This window comes from Lepidochelys kempii, chromosome 8 (genome assembly GCF_965140285.1).
Source record: "Lepidochelys kempii isolate rLepKem1 chromosome 8, rLepKem1.hap1, whole genome shotgun sequence".
Lineage (NCBI taxonomy): Eukaryota > Metazoa > Chordata > Testudines > Cheloniidae > Lepidochelys > Lepidochelys kempii.
The window spans coordinates 83693371-83713975 of NC_136387.1; the positions used below are offsets into that span (position 1 = coordinate 83693371).

At 39.2% G+C, this 20605-nt stretch overlaps 1 protein-coding gene across 1 annotated transcript in view; it reads left to right on the top strand.

Annotated features, from left to right (window-relative positions):
* The window catches only part of PIGK (phosphatidylinositol glycan anchor biosynthesis class K), a 128521-nt gene extending 109060 nt beyond the window's left edge, over window positions 1–19461 (top strand). The window contains exon 11 of the mRNA XM_073357296.1: window positions 18050–19461. Coding sequence (XP_073213397.1) covers window positions 18050–18166 — 117 coding nt within the window. The 3' untranslated portion in view covers window positions 18167–19461. The remainder of the gene's footprint in view (window positions 1–18049) is intronic.
* The last annotated feature ends 1144 nt before the right edge of the window (window positions 19462–20605 follow it).

The window sequence follows — 20605 nt, forward strand, 5'->3', positions numbered from 1 at the left end:
CTTTTGTAAAGTCCAGCACCTTCTTCAAGTTGCTAGGCATACTTTTGGCAGAAAGTGCTTCTCTATGTATACTGCAGTGCACCCACATCGCATTGGGAGTGACTGCTGTGATATGTGTCACTACTCTACTATGCCTACCAGTCATTGGCTTTGTCCATTGGTGCAGATACCAATACATTGTGACCAGATGTTATCATATTGGTTTCATGAAGCTCTTAAGCAACCGGAAATCTCCTTAGCTGCTGTTCTGGTAGGCAGTGACTGGCAAAACAAAATGTCCTCCTGTATTGAACCTTTGTAAATGTACCACACATACACCAGAAGGTGAGCTAAGCCTGCCATGTGTGTGGATTCATCCAGTTGCAGAGCAAAGTGCTGGCTGCTAGTGACATGGTTCACTAACTGAGTTAGGATATCATTGGCCATATCATCTATTCAGTGTGACACTGTGTTGTTTGACAGTGGCACTAACTGAATTAATTTTTGGGCCTTCTCTCCAAGCATGGTGCTTACCATGTCTGCAGCTGCAGGTAGTATTAGTTACTCTGCCGTCCTGTGAGGTTTTCCTGACTTCGCAACTCTGTAACTCATTAAGTATGATGCTTTAAGGGCCTTAATATTGTCATCCGTGGCAGCAGCAGAGTATAAAACTTGCTTGCTCGCCAATAGCTCTGCCCATGTCCAGTGAAAAATTCTGATGGTTTGTCCTTGTTCATGTTTTGTTTCCAACTGTCTGCATAGAGGAGCTTGTTTTAGGCTGTTATTTGTTAGGACTTCACCGCATAACACACACTGTGGCTGACTGTAGTGTCAATGTTTCTCTTCACAGGCTTAGATCCGCATGTTGAGTCAGTAGTCGTCTCACCAGCGATTTCAGCATGCTTCTCATCACTGATACTTTGGGTGTTCTGCTTTAGCCATGTCTTTAGCCATCTTTCCATATTTCACTCTTATGTACAGATATAGTTATAGTGTGACGTATACAACTGGAACCTTCCCCTTCCCTGTCCCCTCCCTCCCCTGAGCTCAGTTCGACTGAACAGTTCCTGAACCTGCGCTGTACAGTGATTGGAGGTGAGGGCTCTGCACATCAGCGTCTGTGTATCTGTGTTCTCACTGTACATCTTGAAGTCTATTTACTGTCATATTTTATATAACACATTCCCCTAGAGTTTTAAAGCTTTATCTGAGTAGCCTGTTATGAAAATGCAAAAAATAAAATAATAAAAAAAAATCCACCATTACACAATTTCTCTCACGTAACTCCCAGAGATGTCTTGCATACCCCCAAGGGAACACATACCCTAGCAAATTGTGCTCTATTCCTTTCCCAGGTTCTATGCTGTGATGTTACAGAGCACAGATCTCTATATGTTATGTTCTCTAGGGACTGTGCCAAGGGACCAGTCTTTATTGTAATCTCATTGTTAGAATTTCAATTTGATATTCTCTAGGGTTTTAACCAAACACAATCCCTATTGTGGTCTATAAGGGTCTCCAAATGCTGGTGATATATGAAGCGTGGCAGTGTCTAGACCGAGTGATATGCAGCTAATGCTGTTATGGCTGTCTGAATTCCTTTGCCTGATGTCAGAAGAACCTTTTCTCTACTTAGAGGTGCAAATGAGGGCAGGTTGTGTCTAATACTGTGTTCCCTCAGCAGTGCAGTTCAATATCTTCTTTGCCCTCATCCTGACAGCAGCACATTTGACTGAGGCTTGAGGCTTTTTGGTGCAATAACTCACAGATTTCTTTCTTCTCTGTGCGATAGCCCTTTTCCATTAAGCATATAATTTATTTTTTTCATTATTCTTTTCTCCTGTGGGATTCATTATGCTACATTTGTCTGCATTCATCTGCATTTGTCATTTATTAGCCCAGGTTCTTATTTAAATGTTCTAAATCTTTGTGCATGTGTCTGCATCATTCTTCGTTTATTTGCTGTTTCTTCAAATTTTGAGTCAGAAGAGTGAATACTATTTAGGTCACTCTGGTGAGTTGTCTCCTGTGGGAATAACTGAATAGGTTTCCAGTGCATAATGATATGCAAATCATGTACTTCTATCTTGCATGGGAATATACTAAATATATATGCAAGCTCTGTATGACTTTAATAGGGTTGGCAGCATCATAATATACCACGTGCTGTTGTTGTATGGTATCTGATATATGTACGAGGGGGTTTGTGTGTGTGTGTGTGTGTGTGTGTGTATGTGTTCACTGTAGCTGAGGGCACAGGAATCTATTTAAAATATTTCTCTGTGAGAATTTAATATGTGAGCAACATACTGTACTCTGTATGGGAAGTGTTAAAGCCAGTGGTAGGTCTGATTTACTTTGCTTGCATAAGCCACAGGAATTACATTAAGCACCAAAAATAAACCTGAAGATGCCTATCCCGTTATCACTCTAGTTGATTTCACTAGTGGAGCTTCTCCATGTGTGGAGAAGAAGAATAAACTGAAAAAATGATGCAAGTTCAGAAGCTGCCTTGTAAAATTACTTCTTCCACTAGATCGTGCCAGAATTTGTGGGTGTATTGTAAGGCTTGTGAGGAAAAGTACTTTTAAAAATGAAACTTCTTTTTAGCTGCCTTTATACTAGTTTCTAGAGCAATTCACAGAACAGGTGCTTTCTTTAAAAAGCCTTTCTGTGTAAGAGAATGCATTCTTCCTAAAACTTCATTTCCCTGAAATTAACTTATATGTCTGCTGAGAATGGCTTATATAAGCACAAAGGGAGGCTTAGTGGTTTAGACGTCCATCAAATAAACTGCATAACTAAAGAGAGAAGATGCCAAGCCTCACGCTCTTGTACTTGAAAGTATTGTGTTCCCTCTCGTGGGAACTCAAGATTAGAGACATTATAAAGGCTTTGCACAAAAACAGAGAGTTAAAATTAATTTTTGCCTAAGCAGGGAAGTGTCAAAAGCCTATTATGGTAATTTTTCAATTTTGTCTTAACTAGTCACACATTTTAAAATAGTTGTACAATTGAGAATAGGCATAATTGATGTGGGTTTTTTTTTCCAGTCCAGCATAAAATGTAGTTTAGATGCACTTGGGGGTTTCAGGCAAAGTAGGTGTGCTAATTAAGTAGTTGACATTTTTCATATCATAATGAGAAAATTTGCCTAATGGGTTGAAAATCAGATTCCATAGAACAGTTTTCCCTGTTGTTAATTACATCTTATGTACAGACATCAATCTGAGGTGGAGACAAATTAAATACCAAAACGCTAGTCAAAACAAAAATGTATTTCATAGTGCTGGAATTTTCAGCTGCAGAACCTGAGTTGTTGTTATCTCTTAACTAAACAACAATGCTGAAAATCAACATGGAAACAACTTTTTTTAATCTAGCAATTTTTTCAGAATTTTTCTACTAGAAAACGTTGACTTTTAGAAGTTGAAAATATCAAGGAGTGAAGAGGTTCTAACAGATTTTCTAATAAATTAATTTACTCATTAATGGCCTAATACAATTAAAATTTTTAAAAGTGTGTATACATCTCAGCAACCCATGCAATGCTGGGGAAGAGTTAATGTAGTTAAAAAACAACAAGTTGATCCAAGCAAAAGTTGGAGGGATTTTTCTAAGTAAGGGAAAACCTTCTGATTTATCAAAACTTCTACATTATGTAATGGAATTGGCTTTTTATTTTGTTGAACAAGGTATGTAACAATAGACATGGTGAAATGTACTTATTCCTTCACAGCTACTCTTATTGTGTGATCCAGTTAACTGTGCTGGATCAAACCCTTTCCCATTACTTTCAGTGGGACAAGCATTTGACTTTGAATGCTGTTTGTAGTATTAAATACTAAAATGTACAATGTTTTAAATTATTTTTATTGGCAGACAGGATTTGGGAATTGTATATCCATGTAAACTGCAACCTTTCCCTCCCTGAGAGCCAGAAGGCCAGATTTTAGCTATAAGTCACTGCTCGGAGCAAGGTGAGAAGTGGCCAAGCAACAGTGGGAATTGCTGAAGTTCTTACTGGCTAAGCCAGAGTTCCTCTGTGGTCTTGTTTACACTTGGAAATTATATTCTGTTTGAAGGGCAAAGATTTGTTGCAGTGGTGTACACAAACTGTAACCTGCAAAAGTGGCAGAGCTCCCATTCCAGCATGCACTCCCTGGGCTTTTATTGACTTTTGTGGCAAGCCATGGCCCAGAACTGCTTTTACTTCTCTCCCCATTATGCACCTGTGGAGAGCTGGCCATGTTCTTGTCACTGCACCCTTTCTTTTCCCAAATAGCTGTGAATGAGAGTTGCCCAGCTATTCTCCAGAGCACTGTCCCATGCGTTTTCTGGTGGGCGTGGCGTTAAGGGTCATATTTGTTGTTGACCTCTTCCCCATAGGCTTAGTTCTCTTATTAGCAGCGGTATGCAGTGTCACATTTATTTAAATGTATTCACAGAATTCAAAAAAATGAGCAGCTTTGTGAAGTACTTGAGATCCTCAGATGAAGTGTGATGTACATGCACAAAACATCAGTAGTCTTTATTACTAACTTTATTTCATAAATATTACTACTCACATGGGGCCTTAGGACCCAGTCCTGCAAGCTTATGCACTTGCTTACCTTCAGACATGTGATTGGCCCCACTGATTTCACAAAGGTGGCACTTGTTACACACATGCAGGAGTGGGGCCTTTGTTAATAAAACGTGATTATTCAAGCAATGTGCAGAAGACTGTCCAAGAAATAAGATGTAGTTTCAGTTTTCTGACTATAATTTAGTGTTCTTGCACATTTTCATTACTTTATGTAATAAATAACTTTGGCATTTATTAAACATGCATTTGACTTTATTCTAATTGTCTGTATGGCAGCTTCTGTGATAGGCAAAATGTACTTAAATAGGATTTCAGTGAACAGTAAAATTAACAATTCTGGCTTTGCTAATTTAATGTGCTGTGCACAGCATTTCTTCTTCTGAGTACAAACAGAAACAACAGAAATTGTTACCTGTAAGCCCACATTGATAAAGTAATGCTGCTGTTACTGTGACCATGTTTTGATGTAAATCTCATCAATTTAATCTTGGTATATTGAGCACTGTTGTGATGGCAATTCTCTTTTTAGACACTCTCAGGTATAGACACTCCTAGCTCCAAATATATTTACACATTTATTTCCTTTAATTGTCATGTAATTTTGATGAGAGTTATATTGGTGGGTTTTGTGTTAAGTTAATTATATTTTGTTTACCCTTCAGTAGCACCTTGTGGGGATTGTGGCAGTGTAATGCACAAGCCCCTCTTGACAGAACTGATGAATAGCTGGAGATAGAGGTATTGGCAGGCTGCTCACCAGTGCCATGTCTAGAATTTGTTTTCCTTAATAATTCAGAAAGGCTGGAATTCGATCAAATCATTTCCATTTTCAGAGTGAACGGAAAGAGTAAATGAATAAAGACTCCAGTAATGGAACCATTGTGTTTGTGTTGTCGAACAGGCAGGGCAGCATCACATTTTATTGTTCCCTGTGAAAATTATTTCTGCATGTGGTTTCTTTGTGGAATCAGTTTCTGCTCTGTTGGCTAGATTTCTCTTTGCTGGGTGTCACTTTCACCTAGCCCAACCGTACTGGTGGTGGTGGGGTAGGCCCATTCCACCTCAGTAACTGTAATCCACATTTCAGTGCCCCGGGAGCAGTTCAAGTCCATTGGCTCTACGATGTCATTTTGTTAGTGGCAGTGCCTTTCAGGAGGTTCATGCAGAGAGTGCTCCCAGTACCAGCGGAGTGCACGCACATACAAAGAAAAAAATGGGCTTGTGAATATGGGTGATATGGGAGTGGCTGGAGGAAGTGGCTGTTTATTAACTGCTAGAGTTTAACATGGACATGCAAGTGGGATGAGAAGTACTTTTGTTTAAATTAATAAAAGTGGGGTTTAAAATGGTGCCTGAGAATGAGTGGAGGCTTTGGAGGAGTGAGCTGTTGTGCTGGAGCAGAGCAAGCTCCATTTTTTTGTTTAATACAAATTATCTTATTTTGTAGTATTCATAAAACTAATTTTTAGTCAGTTTGCTGCTCATATGTGTAAGGGGACTAATAGTATTGAGTCTGGAGCAGACGTAGTGTAGACAGGCATTGCACACAGAGAACTCTGCCACTGCTTCTAAATCCTGACCTGCTACGCGGTTGTGCTTTTCAAGCTGAGGAACTAATATAGTTGTTGCAGTTCCAAACGTCTCTATATTCCTGGGTTACAGTATCCCCAGTCTAACACTGGAGGGGATGTAGTTGCACCCTCATTCTGACCTGGTCCTTAGAGTGAGAGTGTGTATGTGTACATATGATTGGTAAGATGAAATGAATTTATATTATGGTGTACAGTATATCCTATCAGTCTAGATGATGATAATATTGTAATGTTTTTATGTTGGTTACTTTATGGTTAAGTATAATAAAAACAAGTATAATAAACATAAATGGTTGTTTATCCCTTTGTATTTAAAAATGGATATAGATTGTTAGTTTGTGACATGTTGTCTTTTCTTGTCTCTCTGTTCCTTTTAAAAGGCTATAACTTTGTTCCTCCTTGATCATATTCCTTGGTCCTGTAGAATACCTACCTTTATCTTGTTGGAGATCTTTGGTGCATTTTACTCTGAAGGGCTTGGTGTTCTATTCTGAATACTTTGAAAAAGAGAAATATTTCCTGCATCCTCAAGAAAACTGGTCATGAAGGGTGGCAGTTGTTTTTTGAGGGCTGTTTTTGTGCTAGAGCTACCCTCTTGGGTTGTGTCTGCTGTTGTCCTTGGGGTGAATATGGAATCTGTGCTGTTGAAGAGACAGGGATTGACCATCACTGTATATAGTCACAGATCAATATATGGAGTTGTGAATGATGTGTAGAGTTCCTAAACTGAGTGATTTCAGAAAGCAGCTGGATTTTTTTTGCCAGACTTGCATGCACTAAGTTGAGTGAGTGAATGCAAAAATCACATAGCTCAGGGTTCTGGGGGACTGCAGGAGAGTCTTTTCTTCAGTCTGCATTGCTCTTGCCACTCCAATCTCTATGTTCTTCTTCTTTCCAAAGCAAAAGCTTCCTTTATGTTGACAGCCCCCTGTGCTTTCTATGCCAAATATGCTGTCAGGGTTCCCTCCCTACTCTGAACGCTGGGGTACAGACGTGGGGACCCGCATGAAAGACCCCCTATGCTTAATTCTACCAGTTTAGGTTAAAAACTTCCCCAAGGCACAAATTCTTCCTTGTCCTTGGACAGTCAGAGGGCTAGGGACACCCAAGTATGGGGTTGCATCCGTGACCATCATGGCTAATAGCCATTGATGGACCTATCCTCCATGAACTTCTCTAATTCTTTTTTAAAATCCAGTTATAGTTTGGGCCTTCACAACGTTCCCTGGCAGAGAGTTCCACAGGTTGGCTGTGGGTTGTGTGAAGTCATACTTTTTGTATTTGTTTGAAAGTGGCTACCTATTAATTTCATTGGGTGACCAGTTTCTTGTGTTATGTGAAGGAGTAAATAACGCTTCCTTATTCACTTTCTCCACATCATTGATGATTATATAGACCTCTAGCATATCTCCCCTTAGTCATCTCTTTTCCCAGATGAATAGTCCCAGTCTTTTTAATCTCTGTTCATATGGAAGCTGTTCCTTACCCATAATCATTTTTGTTGCTTTACTTTTTCCAATTCTAATATATGTTTTTTGAGATGGGATGACCAGAGCTGCACACAATATTCAATGTATGAGCATACTGTGGATTTATACAGTGGGATGATGATATTTTCGGTCTTACTATCTATCTCTATCCTCATGGTTCCGAACATTCTGTTAGCTTTTTTGACTGCTGCTGCACATTGAGTGGATGTTTTTGGAGAACTATCCACAGTGACTCCAAGATCTCTCTCGAATGGTAGATCCCGTGATTTTAAATGTGATTGTTTTTCAATGTGCATTACTACTTTGCATTTAGCAACACTGAATTTCATCTGCCATTTTGTTGTCCAGTCGTCCGGTTTTGTGAGATCACTTTGTAACTCTTTGCAATCTGCTTTGGGCTTAAATATCTTGAGTGGTATGATCTGTAAACTTTGCTACCTCACTGTTCACCCCCTTTTATAGATCATTTATGACTATGTTGAACAGCACTGGTTCCAGAACAGATCCCTCTCTGTTGACCTCTCTCCATGCTGAAAACTAAGCATATATTCCTACCCTTTGTTTCCTGTCTTTTAACCAGTTACTGATCCATGATAGGATCTTCCCTCTTATTCCATGACTGCTTAGTTTGCTTAAGAGCCTTGGTGAATGGACCTTATTAAAGGCTTTCTGGAAGTCCAAGTACACTATATTGGATTGCCCTTGTCCATATGTTTGTTTGACATCCTCACATAATTATAATAGATTGGTGAGGCATGATTTCGCTTTACAAAAGCCATGTTGACTCTTCCCCAACAAATTGTGTTAATCTATGTGTCTGATAATTCTGTTCTTTATTATAGTTTCAACCAATTTGTCTGGTACTGAAGTTAGGGTTATTGGCCTGTAATTGCCAGGATCACCTCTGGAGCCTTTTTTAAAAAATTGGCATCACATTAGCTATCTTCCAGTCATCTGGTACAGAAGCTCATTTAAGTGAGAGGTTACAAACCACACTGGTACAGCTGTGCCACTGTAAGCTCGCTAGTGTAGATGTGGCCTTAGTCCTTTAGCTCAAGTGTCAGAGGCCTGTGCTCTTGCTGCCTAAGGTCCTTGGTTTTGTCCCTGATGTGGATTTTCTTTTCGTTCATTAGAATTACAGTGGGGAGAAAATGTGAAGATTTGTCTCAAGCAAAATAACTATGAGCAGGATGTTAAAATACAAGCATTTTAAATAAGCTGTTCAAATCCTCCATTTAACTGGACACGTATAATAGATATATAAATCTCACTTATATGCGTATATATCAGAATACAGGCATTTTTCAGTCACCCATGTCTGAAAACTGTGACCATGGTTTGATGAAAAACAAGGTGTATTTGATTAAAATACAGAAACTCACTCTCCTGCTGGTAATAGCCCATCCAAAGTGACCGCTCTCTTTACTGAGAAAACCTGGATTTGTGCTGGAAATGGCCCACCTTGATTATCATACACATTGTAAGGAGAGTGATCACTTTAGATAAGCTATTACCAGCAGGAGAGTGGGGTGGAAGGAGGTATTGTTTCATGGTCTCTGTGTATATAATGTCTTCTGCAGTTTCCACAGTATGCATCCGATGAAGTGAGCTGTAGCTCATGAAAGCTTATGCTCAAATAAATTGGTTAGTCTCTAAGGTGCCACAAGTACTCCTTATATTTGTTAAGTGTAGCTAGCATTTTGTTGTCTGAGTTTTCGTTGTTCTTTCATAATTATTTTACTCAAAATGTGGGGCATCAGTAATCATGACATTATTGTTAATAAGTTAAAAACTGGGGGATAAGATGAAAATGCTCTACATTGTTTTACAGATTAACAGGAATCCTTTATGTTGGAATTCCATTACGACTTTAATCTTACTGTGGGAACCAAAGAGGATTAAGTTATTACTAGATGGCTGGAATTATTATTTTTCTTAGCCCCCAAAATCAAGAATATAACTGACAAATGAGAACTTCATACTTTCACTAGATGCATTGGGCATGTATATTATGGTATGATTATATATGATGTGTATATTTCATTTTGAGAGTGAATTCTGTGCCTTCTTTTCAGAATTATAATGATTACCTGATTTGCAATGTAAAATTGCAACTAAATCTGAATTGCTATTAGAATGTCCTTAAAAATATGTAATATGCATGCTGTTTACATGGAGCCCTGTGTAGTGAATTCTGATTGGCTTTTCCAATGCAAGTGTTTAATTTTTTGTTTCTCTTGTTGGATGGTGTCATTTTTTTCTGAGGGCATGGGACATTTCGTTTTCACTCTCTGATCTGAGGAAGCCTTGTATTTTAAAGATCTCTTCTGAAGCATGGAAGTGTTTTGTTTCTGACTTGAGAATGAAATTTGAAATTTCAGCTCTTTAGTGCGGATTACAAAATATAAGAATGGCAAAGAAGAAAAGGAGTCCATCAGTGAAGGAGAGGAGAAGATAACAAAGAGGAAAATTTCAGAAAGGAAAATTACTGGGAAGAAAACAAATAAATGCACCAAAAATATTACATAAAGCTCATCTCAGTGATGTAGTAACACAGTTCTACAGTACCAAACAGGAAGCTTGCTTCAATTCTCTCATCTGATCGCTGACCCCCTAAGCTATCAGAGGCTGGGAATTCCACAGAGGTGGCATGTCTGTCATGTAATGGACCCTTGGAACACAATGCTATTTTGTTTCTGTAATAGTAGATATGGATATTCAGCCCTTAGGTTTTGTGACATAAGCAAACACCATGGGCTAGATTCACAGAGGGACTTAAGCACCTAACTGCCACTTCAGATGACAAGTTCAACATTGAGGCGCCAGTGCTCAGTTCTCACCTAACCCTGTAGGTGCCTGAATTTCGGCAACTGGGCATGTACACAATCTCCTCAGTTCAGACATCACCCAGCAGCTCAGTGTCTGAATCATGCCTGTGCCCCAGTAGAATTCCCAAATTAGACATTCCCCTACCTATCTTGCCTTTGGAGCCTGATCTCGTAGGTGGGAGGATGGTTAAGTGGTGGTCCCCCCTCTTTCTCCCCCCCCCCCCCATTAACCCAGTGGTAGAGCACACACCTGCAGTTCTCCCCCCCCCCGATCTGGAGCAGAGATCTGAAGTTGAAGAGTGCCCTAGCGAGTGAGCTGTGGGGTATTCTGAGGTAGGTCTCCCTCAGTCTCCGCTGTTGAAGCTGTCCGTACTTGCCTTTAAAGGGTGGGTTACAAGCCATGATTCTCTCCTCAGCATTTCCTACTTCCTAACTTAGGCAGCTCCCTGCATGGCTTTTGTGAATCCCATTCTAAGGCATCTAACTCTCCCCAAGCGTTAGGGAGTCTGCAAGCCTAATTCCGGGTTATGAGTTCTGCTAGGTGATAGGGCACCTAGGAGTTAGTTATTGCAATGCCTAAATCCCCTTTGTGAATCTAGTCCAGTTGGCTAGGACTGGGAAGAAACTTTCCCTGTAAGCATGTTATTGCATAAGTGAGGTCACTTTTGAGGTTTGCTCCCTTCCTTTGAAGCATATGTCACAAATCACTGTTGGGAATAGGCTACTGCTCTGATCCAGTATGGGAATTCTTGAGTTCCTAACCAAATACAGTAGTTACATTTCTGTGAATTGCAGTGCCTACAATCGCCATCAAAATGTGGACACATGAGTTTAACTCAGTTTTCTGGCCTAATAGTTGTTCTTTTTCATGCAGCCTTCATGTTGAAATCAGTGGGGAGTTTTGCCTGGGTAAAGACTAAAGGATTGGGACCTTAATGACACCTTAAAATGACTTTTTTTTTTTGCATGTGAAATATAGATGCACACTTTTAAATTTGAACTTTTATTCTGAAACCATTTTCTAACCTAATTGCTACTGTAGCTTCAGTCCGTTTTCTTTATCATTCTTTTCCATAAAATGCATTTTAACTGCAATAATATGTACTGTATGTTTTATGAAAAGTTCTCATGAAAATCTTGGATGCTTTCCATTAGGATCCCTACAGACCCATCCACTGTTTTATTCTCTCCTTAATTACAATACTTGGAGCAGCTCTCTATTAACTGTTTTGAAGTTCCATAGAATAATGATTCTATCAGAACTATAAAGAGTATGACAGAAAATATTCACAGTAGGAAGCTCACTGTTGCTTAGCTACCTACCTTTTTAATTCGGACTCTCTAGCAATTTGATAATGACTAGCCCTTAAGCTACTAAATGTATTTGTTCATGACACATGACACATTTTATGTGTGCATTTCACCTTTGTGTTACAGCTATTGTTGTAGGAATAAAGAGGGCATTTATAATGGGGTTATATGTAGTGTAAATCAAAAATCTTAAGTACATCAATTATACAAGCCACTCTTAGTAAAGTTCTTATGTGGGTACTACTCAGGTGAAATTGCTAGATAGAGAAGTAGTCTGAACTAAAAGAATTATGGGCCTGATCCTCCAGATATTTACCACTATTGTGAATAGTCCCACTGAAAGTGATAAAACTACCCTTATTAGTAAGTATTACACCAAGGTTAAATATATGCAGGGTCGGGCTCCGAAACTTTTAAGTGCATGCACGCACACTCGTCTACATAATTTATAATTATATTTAATTAATTGCAAGTGAAGAGATCACAGCATCCTAATATTTTGTTCATCCAGGCTTTTACAAGGAGCAAGAAGTGGTTGGGTTTAGAAGGAGCTTTGCTTGAATAAGGACTGCACGTTAGGATCCATGTCAGTCGGTGTGCAACTGTGCATAAATGCAAAATACTGGATTTTTAAAGAATTCAGGAGGCAAGATTTATGTGTTGGCAATTACTTTCTAATCAGCCCTCTTACTAATATCTATACAGGGCCAGATTTCTCAGAGAGATCTCTTAATGTGTTTCCACACAATTTGTGTATGCATTTGTGTACTCAAAAAAAGGTACGTTTGCACATAAGTAGGGGTATTACACAAACACATGCCCCCATTATGTGGGTACAAATGGGTATATGAAACTTTTGCTCCTGAAGCAGTCCCTTTGATTTAGTATATTCTTAAGGTCAGAAAGGACCATTACAATATTCTAGCCTGACCAAAGAATTTCACCCAGTAATCCTTGCAGCAAGCTCAGTACTACTGGTTGAGCTAGAACGTAAATCCAGTTTTGATTTAAAGATTTAAAATTTGGCCCCTAGCTGTGGGGCACTTTATAATTTGCCCCCTTCTCTCGGTGCACCTATTTGCATTCTGAAAACATCTTCTAAAACCACCTTCCCACTTCACTGAAAAAACAGCAGCGTTTGTGACAGAAAAGAAACAGAAATGCTTAGACCAAAATGTTAGTTACTGTAAAATTCAAATAATTATTCTAATCACTGACATCTGAAAATTGTTTTGCTTACCTACACCTCTGAAATTCTTGACGTTCTGTGTTTAAAAAACCAAGCCAACCCTCTTGTCTATAAGCTATGCCCTGTTAGTCTCTGTCTTAGTACTTTCCGTACATATGAAGATTACTTATAAGAATGTTTAGGCAATTTTTAAGCTATCTCATTGTGTGTTTTTACATAGACTGTGAAATATGGCTCCATGTAAATACATCAAGTTGACGAGCATGCTCACTTTCTCTGAATAATAATGTGTTTTGTTTCATGAATAAGCATTAGTGGATAAAGCAAGTGCTTATAACAGAACTTGATTTGACTAACATTTGCCTATATGGGTTTTTTTCATTGTTTCTCTTTGAATTTTGTGTGTGTTGTCATGGTGGTGGTGGGGTTTTTTTTTGTTTTTTTTTTGTGGTTGCCTTTTTAACTTTTAAAACTTTAGTACAAAGAAAATAATTTTAAAGTCAAAGTGATTTAAAATACACACCTGATAATGTTTGGGCAATGGAAATCAAGCAATAGAAGAGGTTTTAAATAAATCATTATTACTGTATTTAAAATGCTAAAACATCATCTAAGTACCTGATTACATTAAACCAAAATTTAAATTTATTTTAAAAATCATCCCAGTATTGTTTCCTTGCACTCCTCCATCCGTCTGCCTGTATCCATCTGTTGTATCTTGTCTTATATTGGGATTGTAAGCTCCTTGGGGCAAGGACTGTCTTTCTGTTTTTGTTTGTACAGCACCTAGCATAGTGGGATCCTGTGTTAGGATATAAAGAAAAGGAGTACTTGTGGCACCTTAGAGACTAACCAATTTATTTGAGCATGAGCTTTCGTGAGCTACAGCTCACTTCATCGGATGCATACCGTGGAAACTGCAGCAGGCTTTATAGATATACAGAGAATATGAAACAATACCTCCTCCCACCCCACTGTCCTGCTGGTAATAGCTTATCTAAAGTGATCATCTGGTGGGCCATTTCCAGCACAAATCCAGGTTTTCTCACCCTCCACCCCCCCACACACAAATTCACTCTCCTGCTGGTGATAGCCCATCCAAAGTGACAACTCTGGATGGGCTATCACCAGCAGGAGAGTGAATTTGTGTGGGGGGGTGGAGGGTGAGAAAACCTGGATTTGTGCTGGAAATGGCCCACCTGATGATCACTTTAGATAAGCTATTACCAGCAGGACAGTGGGGTGGGAGGAGGTATTGTTTCATATTCTCTGTATATCTATAAAGCCTGCTGCAGTTTCCACGGTATGCATCCGATGAAGTGAGCTGTAGCTCACGAAAGCTCATGCTCAAATAAATTGGTTAGTCTCTAAGGTGCCACAAGTACTTCTTTTCTTTTTGCGAATACAGACTAACACGGCTGTTACTCTGAAACCTGTGTTAGGATATAGATATTCAGGCCTGTCTGTAAAGGCCTATACTCTAAGAATTTAGGTGTATTCTTATTACTTAGCTAGTTATAGAGGTATAAAAGAAAGAATCAAAATCACTGTCGCTGGTGTAAGAGCCTTCTCTTACTGTGACAGTCTGAGGCCCTGTTCTTAGGCTAAGATCTCTGGCTAAGCAGCAGAGGCAGCCATAAGCTGGGAAGCGTATGGTCACATCCTCACATTCCAAACCAGTCACACTGAAATAAGGCAACCTGGGGCTGTTAGAAAGGTGATCTGATCTATCACCTCCAGAGAAAGGGAAGAGCCTAGAGGATGTAAAAGGAAGTTTAGTTAGATAGTTTTCTGTTCAGTAAGAACTCACTTATCAATAGACACAGCTGGGAAACCCTTATGTCTTTATAGATGTAGTTGTGAAATCCTCACTTCTGTATTGTTTTGTCATTATAGATCCCACTTTGCTATTGTTTGTCTGTATAATCTCTGTCTGGTTCTGTGATTGTTTCTGTCTGCTGTATAATTAATTTTGCTGGGTGGAAACTAATTAAGGTGGTGGGATATAATTGGTGAAATAATCATGTTACAGTATGTTAGGATTGGTTTGTTAAATTTCAGGAAAATGATTGGTTAAGGTATAGCTAAGCAGAACTCAAGTTTTACTATATAGTCTACAGTCAATCAGGAAGTGGGGGTGGGGAAATTGGAATCATGTTTTGCTAAGGGGGGGAATGGGAACAGGGACACAGGTAAAGCTCTGTGGTGTCAGAACTGGCAAGGGGGACACTAAGGAAGGAAACTGGAATCATGCTTGCTGGAAGTTCACCCCAATAAACAGGATCTTAGGGAGGTAAATGTTTTAAAGTAGAGCACTAATTATATTGTTTTAAGCCAGTCATAAACTTTTTTTTGGAATCTTACATACAAGTTTTGAGAGTTTCAGAAAACTGTTTCATCTTCTGTGCTCTCATTTTCTGTGTTCAGTAGTTGTGGGATGTTTGTGACACCATAATTGAAAATGTTGGTACATTTAAATATAATTATGTACTCAGCAGCGTTACTGACAGTTTTAGGTGTGCAACAGAGGCACCTCTTGGACTTGAACATAGCAGTGGTTTAATACTGACATATAGTTTTTAGTCTCTAAATCTGTAATCCTGTTCCTCAAGATATATTTATGTTTAAGATAACTGAGCATGCAGCTTCACTACTCCCTTTCCTTTATGTTGCTTTAGTCTTTGTATCAATAATATATCCAGTACATTTTAAAGTTGTGCTGCATGGCTTTGAACAGATTATTTTGTGTCCTTGAATTCAAATGTAAAAGCATTACTGTACCAGACTCCATTTTCTCTTGGAATTTCATGGGGAAAGCTTCAGTATATGGCATGACAAAACATAAACCCATACTCCTAGGTCACCTTATAAATATTTATTCATATAAATTCTTTAAAGAAATTAAATTATGTGTTCTGTACAAAATAGAAGAGAGGCTTTTAGTGTCACGGACTGCAAATTGAAGTCATTTGTCTAGAAGGGTCAGGTGCCACTTTGTGGTAAGGATTTGTCTTGGCTCCAAGAAGAGAAAGATTGATAGTACAAAGAGATTGATGAAATGAGCAATGCAATATGCATACGAAGTTGTGGGTTAATTAGGAGAATTTAAACAAGAAAGTTCCTTTGTGTGGAGAAGTGTTTGGGAGCTGTTATTCTCAGAACTGAGGTACATTGGCAGCTTTGCACATTTAGACTTGATTTTCTTGATATATTTACATGGAGATGTGTGTTAGTGAATACCAATGAAGGGGTATCAACAGCAGATACGTTTTATAGTTAACGATAGTTTCTTAGCAAATGTAACGGCATATATATTTACTTTGTCTTAAATCTTCTGCTTTATTATTATTAATGTAAATTATAATCTGAGTTTCTTGATTCTCTCAGCAGGGCAAATAAATTCAATTACATTTCATGGGCTTGTTTTTCTGGTTTGTGTCCTAGGCCCCCCTGTTTCCATTTGATTTTTTGTTTATGCATAACAAATATTATACTTAACGAGAAATTTTCTCTTGATTTAAAAAAAAAAAAAAACTATCCAGATCTATCCAGCTTTAGAAAATGGAGGCAGAGAAATCCAAAGGCTTTTGTTGTTGTTGTTTGAAAAGCTGTTTTGAAAGAACAGACGCTGCAAACTGCACCTATGGCTTTAAAGTTCCCAGCCACCTGGTGCATTTAGTGGGAAACAGGAAGCTTCCCATAACCAGTTTCATGCAGAAATTGGAACTGTGGAATATTTTGTATTTGTAATAAGTTACCTGAGTGTAAGATGACTGTTTTAATTTGACTTCATGCTACAAAAGTAAAACACCTTTGAATGCTCATGGTATAGAAGGAGAATCTGGTGCAAGCTTTAGGTAGAAAATGTATATATTCTATGCAAGACAGATGGCTTTTCTAACAACAAGAAGCCAAATCCCTCCTCAGAAAATGAACAAAAACTAAGCAAGAACTTCAGTACAGTATTTGCGCTATTTAGACATGCTCTATTTCTTTAGCAATTCTAGTTTAGCAGCATGTGTTTATTTTTCTTTTAGCAATTCCACCCGTTGCATACACCTAGGATTCTGCATTACTGTATATGGTGTTATATGACTACTGTGTTCAGGAGGTACTGAGTTATGCTTCTCATAAGAATTGCAACTCTGCTGTCTCTGATTTCAGCATGTTTAAATTCTCAGCCAAAATGTTGCATGTACATAGCATGAATTATACAGATCTTAGACAGATTTTGGGCGCTCTGGGTCTCTACCTGGCAGAGTTCATTTCCCACCACAGACCATATAAGATCTGAAATTTTCATGGTGCTGAGCAAAGAGCAGAAGGGATACGAATCTTACCATTCGGTTTGTATGAGAAGGGGCCTGGCTGTCCTGGATGTAGTTCACTTGTCTGCAGATAAAAGGATTGTTCAAGGGAGGAGTACTGGTGAGGACCAGACAAGCACAGGGCTTGTCTTGGGCTTCCTGAGGTGCAAATCCTTAGGGAAACTACTGTGTTCAAATCAATCATACTGTGTATTATAGTCAATTAACTATTAATAATTATGTATATATTTAAATAACTATTAATTCATTAAATAACTCAGCACAGAAGGAACATCTGACCATCATTTCTTTGATGATGAAAAACCAAACTCCTCTTTTTTTTTTAACTTTCACACTTAAGAATGTATATTTTTAATACCCAACAAAGTTTTACCAAATTTTCCCATAAAATATCACAGTTCACTTGAGCCCAATCATGAGAAATTTCACTCCAAACAAATGTGTGAGGGATTTTTCTTCTGGAAAGTTATGTGCACCTGCAAATAATGTACAACAAAAGTGGTGTTTTACTCATAGCTATAGTGTCACTCCCAGATGCAGGTGAAGTGACAGGCTGTCAGCTCACTTCACCCCAGTTACTTTTAACTTCATTAAAAGGATAGATGTTTGGCGCTGGATATCAGCTTTGTAAAGGATGTGCATTTTGTCAATATTTTGCCCTAGCGCAAAGATTTTTTTCCAGTTGATAAATCCAAAAAGTATTTAGCACGAAGAACTAACAGTGATACCATTTTTATTTTACAGAAACCAAAACAGAAAGACTGGCATCCTCCAGGAGGTTTTATTCTAGGACTCTGGGCATTGATTATCATGGTTTTCTTTAAAACGTATGGAATCAAGCACATGAAATACATCTTCTAGGCTTTCTGAGCAACCAAGATGATTGCACTGACTGCAACATGGGATGAAAATTGGTGTTATCAAAGGTTCTTTATTTGAGTATTATGTCTGTTTGTAGTGACAAATAATGCTGAAACCTCACATCTAGATGCTCTTTTGATGTTGTGTCATCTGTCCTCCTTTCAGTAAAAAGCCTAACTAATGGTTATACTATTAGATAATTTTATACTTTCTCATTTAAACACATTTTAATGCTGTTTATGAGCAATTTTTCATCCTGTGTTTTCAGAGACAGCAGGAAAACCGAAGATCTCAGCTGAATCTTTAAAATGTTAAGGCTGTTTATGAGTTGTAAAAAGGAAGAATGCTTTCCCTTCCACCTCTAAGTAAATCTTTTTAAAAGTTATCCCATCACTGGAACAAAGGTCTAGACAATATGCAGAACCTTATTTAAGTAAGATGTCATTTTATCAATAAAAACTTAAGTCACTCTATAGACTTCAGGCATGACATTGAAAACTTGCTCAACAGAAACAAAAATATTGTAGAAAATATTGATTTTTTGTGTGTTAAATACAATCCTTTAGATCAGTACTTTTACCTAGGGCAATTTTGGGTTTAGGATTCTATGAGCCATTAGAATTGAAAACAAAAATATGGCCAAACAATGACCTCATTTAATCTAGTTGAAGAAAAAGCTGCCAAAATGTGTAAAAATACATTATTTAATCTTGTCTATTAGAAATCAGTAAATATCTAATAAGAACAAACCAATAGATATGTCAAAACAGAATTTATAAGACTTAAAACAGTGCAGTTCAGAAACTCTTGAGTACAATAGTACAATTTACAATTATTTTAAATCCCTGATACCAGAGACAATTTTCCTCTATGCAAAGATGATCCAGTGTATTTAATGCATTGGAAACCCTTTCATCCAAATTGCATAGCCTTAAAAAGACAGTGTTGCAAGGTCTATGAATGGTTCTATTAATTAATGGTTAATGTATGCTAAGTGGGTTTTGTTCTTAAATTTTAGCAATATTAAGTGACAGGAGGACCAAATCTGTTCATATACAGGAACAACAAATGCCAGAGAAGAGATTTCTGAAGATGTTTTTCCTGAATACCAAATGGTTCTGCTCTGTATGTCAAATATAAAGATTAGATATACAGGAAGGGAATAGTCTATCTGACATAAATCTCTAAAAATCATTAGGAACTATTTGTATTTGTATTATTAACGTATAGATGCCTGGATCATTTTGTTGGAGAGAATACAGCATTAAAGATTGTCACATTGCATAGAACATGTACATTAGATGTTTTATCTTTGTTATTTTTAGGCTTAATTGTGGCATTTCGTCACAGCCTCGTTTTAGGGATGGTGTTGAGGTGCACTGTCCTACAGGCACAATCCCACCCCCAGCTCTGGTGAGTGCAAGTTTAGTGCTGTTTCTAGAAAGGGTCTGGTGTCTGCCAAGATACTTCTGCTGAAGGAGTGGGGAACCTTTTTTCTATCAGGGGCCATTGATCCACAGAAAAAATCAGTCATGAGCCACATACAAGTAAAAAGCAAGGGTCTGGTCCAAAGCCCATGCTGTTGACTACCCCAGTCTTTGGATCAGATGCTGTGATATGATTCTCGTCATAAATCGGCCCTACCATCCCTGATGCTGTCATGTGGCTCTTCTCTGAATTCCCCCTGGTTTGTCAGTACATTGCTGGGGGCCCAGAGCTGATTGCAGGATCCCCGACGGGGGCTCCTCCCCAGAACTGGAATGAGAGGGGCTGTCCTCTCCATGCTCCGGGGTGGGTGGCCCAGTGGCGTAGCCAGGACGGTACACTTGGGTAGGCCCTGACTTTGGCTCGGTGGGTGGGTGGGCGGAAAGGTGGAGCAGGAGGAATTGGGTCTGTCTTCCCCCTCCCTCCACCCGGCCTTGCAGGGGGCGATAGACACTTTGGCCAGGGGTCCCCTGGAGCTCGCATCCAGCTCACATCCAGCTCCGAGAGGGGACACCGCTCTCCAGCAGCAACGGCTCCCATCCCACCGCCCCACAACAGGCCTGGCTCCCCAAGCAGCAGGCCTTCCTTTTTTTGAGCATTCCTCTGCCGCCACTGGGCTGCCTGCTCGCTTGCCTGCTGCCCTCCTCCCAGTGCCAGCTTAGCCACTGGGCTAAGGCGATGTGCCCAGGAGCCCCAGCCAATTGGGGGGCCCTGGAAAAATGGGAGCCACCTGCTCCGACCCAGTGCTCCTGCCGGGGAACATGGTTGGGGCTTGGGGGCTTGCCCTGCTCTGCCCACCCGGCACTCCAGCAGGGGAGTGGGGTTGGGGTGTGGGGGGTTGCTGGAGCATGCTCCCGGACCCTGCTCCCTGGCTGGAGTGTTGGGTGGGTGGGAGAAACGGGGTGAGCTCCCAACCCTGCTCTGTGGGCCAGATGAAATTAAGCAATGGGCCAG